This window comes from Nilaparvata lugens, chromosome 6, assembly GCF_014356525.2.
Source record: "Nilaparvata lugens isolate BPH chromosome 6, ASM1435652v1, whole genome shotgun sequence".
Lineage (NCBI taxonomy): Eukaryota > Metazoa > Arthropoda > Insecta > Hemiptera > Delphacidae > Nilaparvata > Nilaparvata lugens.
In genome coordinates, this window is record NC_052509.1 from 12,724,547 (window position 1) to 12,728,603 (window position 4,057).

The window sequence follows — 4,057 nt, forward strand, 5'->3', positions numbered from 1 at the left end:
CATAGTTCTTGACTTCAATCAAGCAGAAATCAAAAATCTATTATAATGAATGACGAATAGAATTATCATTTTTATTAGTGTTTCACACTTTCAAATTCATCCAATATTACAAATAAAAAAATTTATTTGAATTTTTTTATAATTTATTTAAATTTGCTCCTTAAATTTATTTGATTGAAATATTGTAATATTGGAAATATAAAGATGAGATTTTGAATATTGTATGACACAATATTTTTTAACCCCCCAACCCCCACCTATGGGCTACAACGTTTTTCCTCCGCCGACAGCGTAACTATTGAGCCCAAATTATGGAAACGGTATAGAATGAAAGCCCTAAATTAGCTCTATCGAATTACACCTTCATCTTAAAGATCGGTGATGGTCGCGGGCTGACCGTGAAGCTGGCCGATCAATATATGAATCCTTATGAACCCCATTTCCCGTTGAGCCCAAAATTTGAAACTTGGATATTCTGGAAGCCCTAAATATTGGCATATGTTTCAAATTTTGGGTTCGATATGTTAGAGCCAGCTTCACGGCGGTGGCTTGTTTTAATTAAATGCTTGTGAATAGCATAATACATTGCTTTTATCAATGGCTACAAGATAGCGCTGAAATCGAGCTTTATGAAAATTGAGTGACATTCATTCAATTTTTCACTAAACCCCTCATTTGATTGATTGGTCTATTATATCGATTGTTATTGAGTCAGACCTAGGCCTATCTGATCTATTCTACCACTAAAGTGGTTACCAAACTATAATATATTCGAGAGATTCATCTCATTTAAAGGTAGCCTACTCTTTTCATGACTAACATAATAATTATTATAACTACACAAAATTGAAACATACATTTTTCTGGTACGAAATTCCACTTTCCATTCTTTAGAAAATTTCCGTAGCTTCTAAATGACATCTAGTTGGGGGCTGTAGGCTACATAAGTCACTTTTCCACGGCTGAAACGTCATTGGAAAAAGAGAGAAATGTATGGCACCTGGGACTATATTGTTTGATAAATCTTTACAGCGCGTGAAGACATTTTTAGAGGCCTGGTTGCACAAAAGCCGGTTTAATTTTAAGCCGTGATTAATTTTAGAGGAACCAAACAGAGAAGGCCTTTTTTATAAGACCTTCTCTGATTGGTTCGCGTGAAATTAATCACGATTAAATTTTAACTGGCACTAATAAAACTAATATATGACGGTCACAATAATTATTATTAATATCATTTTTCAAATCAGATTACATTTTGTGATGAAAATCATGTCATATACGGTAATTTTTCTGTGCAATAATTCTGGAATATTGGACATCCTAAATACAAAAAGTTGACTTTTTCAGTTTATTCGCTTGTTTCAAATAATCATGAAAATATACATATTTTTTTTAATTTTCACGTTCTCCATAGTTCCTCGATGAAGATAAAGAAAAATGGTTGAAGATGAACTATTTGAGTCAACTGAGCATGTAGGCTACAGTATGGAATTCTCTATAATTTGATGCCAATCACAAGTTCCCAGCGATGAGAAAAGTTGTTGATTTACAAAAAAAAAAATTGTGAAATTGCACCAAATTCAAGTAATTGTTCCACAAGTTTTTGTCATTGATAATAAATTCCATTAAATCAGAAACCACCTGTTTGTAGAGCAAAGTTTCTCTGTAATTTTATTCTTGGAGGTGGGAATAATCTCTTTTATTGATTTATTCAGGTATTGGGTGGGGGTGATTGGCGTGGAGAGCCTCTCCACCTTCCAGGCACCTCGGAGGACTAATAATCACCTCGAGAGCTTCCACGCTAGGATGTTGGCTGCATTCGGAGTCAACCTGGATGTGTGGAGTTTTATACGTAAGTAGCTGCAATGATACATTAAAATTGCATTATAAGATAGGTATTTTACTTCCAACATATCAAGCCTACTGGCTGTCATGATATGAAATTAACTCTATCAGACATAATGAATGAGTAAAATTAAAAATTGTTGAACTTTATTTATATGTCTACCTTCCTATTCAGAATACATTCTACGGAGGTTACTTTTTCACATTCCTATTGGCCATTGATGAATATCCGAAATATTTTAGAAAATGGTTGTGACATTTTGTCATACCAGTGGATTAGCCTACCAAGAAGTCCTCTCCATAAAATATGCCACCATATTAGTTTAAGTGGGCTAAGATGTTGTTTTGGAGCTCAGGTTATTATATAAGTGATTATTTATTGATTTTTTAGTCATTCATACAACAAGCACATTATCAAAATGATAGGGAGAGGAAAAAATAAAGTAACCTTGTGCTATTCCTCTCCCAAATGTAGATAGCACATACTGTAGTCTGAAATAGGTTAGGTCTTGTAGTTCTTCAATTCACAAAATTTCCAGTCCTCAAGTATTTTCACAAAGGAGATTTTCAAATTTAGATGCTTCAAAACTGAACATAGAAGATATATTTCACATTATTATAACTAGAATAGGAAATATTTACATATTAAAAATATAAATTTGAAGAGTTACCGAAAAACAAACGGTTCTTGTTTTTTTTCAGGAAAATTGAGAGAAGTTGAAAGATCATCATTTGATGATCTACAACGTTTAGACAGAGACGATCCGCAACGTGTGCGTAGGGCTCGTGGTGACAACAACGCCAACTCTGATACAATCAGGATGGCGCTGCGGCGATTAACGCGCCAGGAAATCACGCTAATAAATTTCCTGACGACGGTGAGCCATTGTGCTGACAACCTGATAGAACGGGGATTTGTCCAACAGCACAATGGCCTCCAGGAAGCGGTCGTCGTTGACGAGGAGATAATTGAGTGGATGTTGCCAGTGGCAGGAGAGGAGGTGGTGGTGGCAGCAGAAAATGTAAGGCCACCTGCCCGACGCCGCCGAAGAAGACAGCAGGGAGTCCTGCAGCGTCCCATCGAGGCCCAGCAGCAGCCACATGCAGCACCACGGTTGAGCAATTGCGTGATTTGTTTGAACAATGAATGTACGCACATTGCTCTTCCGTGTGGGCACATTTGCATGTGCGAGGAATGTGCCGAACAAAATCTATTGCACATGAACGGGCAGCCCCGTTGCCCACTATGCAACATGCATTGTACAAATTATCAGAGGGTGTACTTAAATTTTCAGTAGTTTAAGCAGCAATAAGCAGGTAGGCTCAACTCACACTTAGGCGAGTCAGGTCGAGAAGAGTCTCGACTCTAGTCGAGAGCATGTGTTTCTAAATGGTGACACTCAGACCAGTCGATTCCAGTCTCCGCGATTGTCACCATTTGAAAACAAAACGAGTCTCTTCTCGGCCTGAATCGCGTAAGTGTGAGTTGAGCCTAAGAGTCATCAAGGAAAAATAATTATCGAAATGTAAAGTATATAATACAGGCTGTGTGAAAAGTCCGAGAACGGCTTAACATCTCATACACAAAAAATGTGATTTGACGGTGGGTGTGATTGGTTCCTATACTCTTTCTTCCCTTTCTGCTTTGAATATTATTAATTAATAATGTGAATATCTTTGAAACGGTTTGAGATGTCGATATGCGGTTTTCGCAATTTTTTTCTTGAAATTCCGTCTTGAAATCATATATTGCATGATCACCTTCCTTTAAAAAAATATGGCGGACCAGATTTTTGAAATCATAGTAAAGTAGTATTTTCAATATGAGTAGGATCCACAATCACACCCACAGTCAAATTACCTTTGTGTATAAGATATTAAGCCGTTCTCGGACTTTTCACCCACTCTGTATAATGTGCTATATAAATTATTATTATTATTCATCTTTTGACCACCTATAAAAGGGGTATGTAGAATCGTCAAAATAATAAGTCAATAGAATAGAATAGTCACTATATCCTAAGTATTATTGCTCATAGTGAGCCGTAAATTCCGCAGTTGAATAGGCGGAAATAGTCAACAACTCATTTTTTAGTTTAGTTTTAAAAAATTTACCGTTCAGTTCTTTTATATGTGTTGGTAACGTGTTGAACAATCTTATACCAGCGCTCTCACTCCCCGTTGGTAAAGATTTGTTCGATGAACTCCATCT

At 36.4% G+C, this 4,057-nt stretch overlaps 1 protein-coding gene across 1 annotated transcript; it reads left to right on the forward strand.

The window, feature by feature from the left end:
- Positions 1-1,671: 1,671 nt before the first annotated feature.
- On the forward strand, positions 1,672-3,711 carry LOC111052638 (baculoviral IAP repeat-containing protein 8-like). The gene is made up of 2 exons (XM_022339376.2): positions 1,672-1,852; positions 2,548-3,711. Exons 1-2 carry the CDS (start codon positions 1,807-1,809, stop codon positions 3,141-3,143), a joined length of 642 nt encoding a protein of 213 aa, XP_022195068.2. The 5' UTR covers positions 1,672-1,806; the 3' UTR covers positions 3,144-3,711.
- Positions 3,712-4,057: the final 346 nt, after the last annotated feature.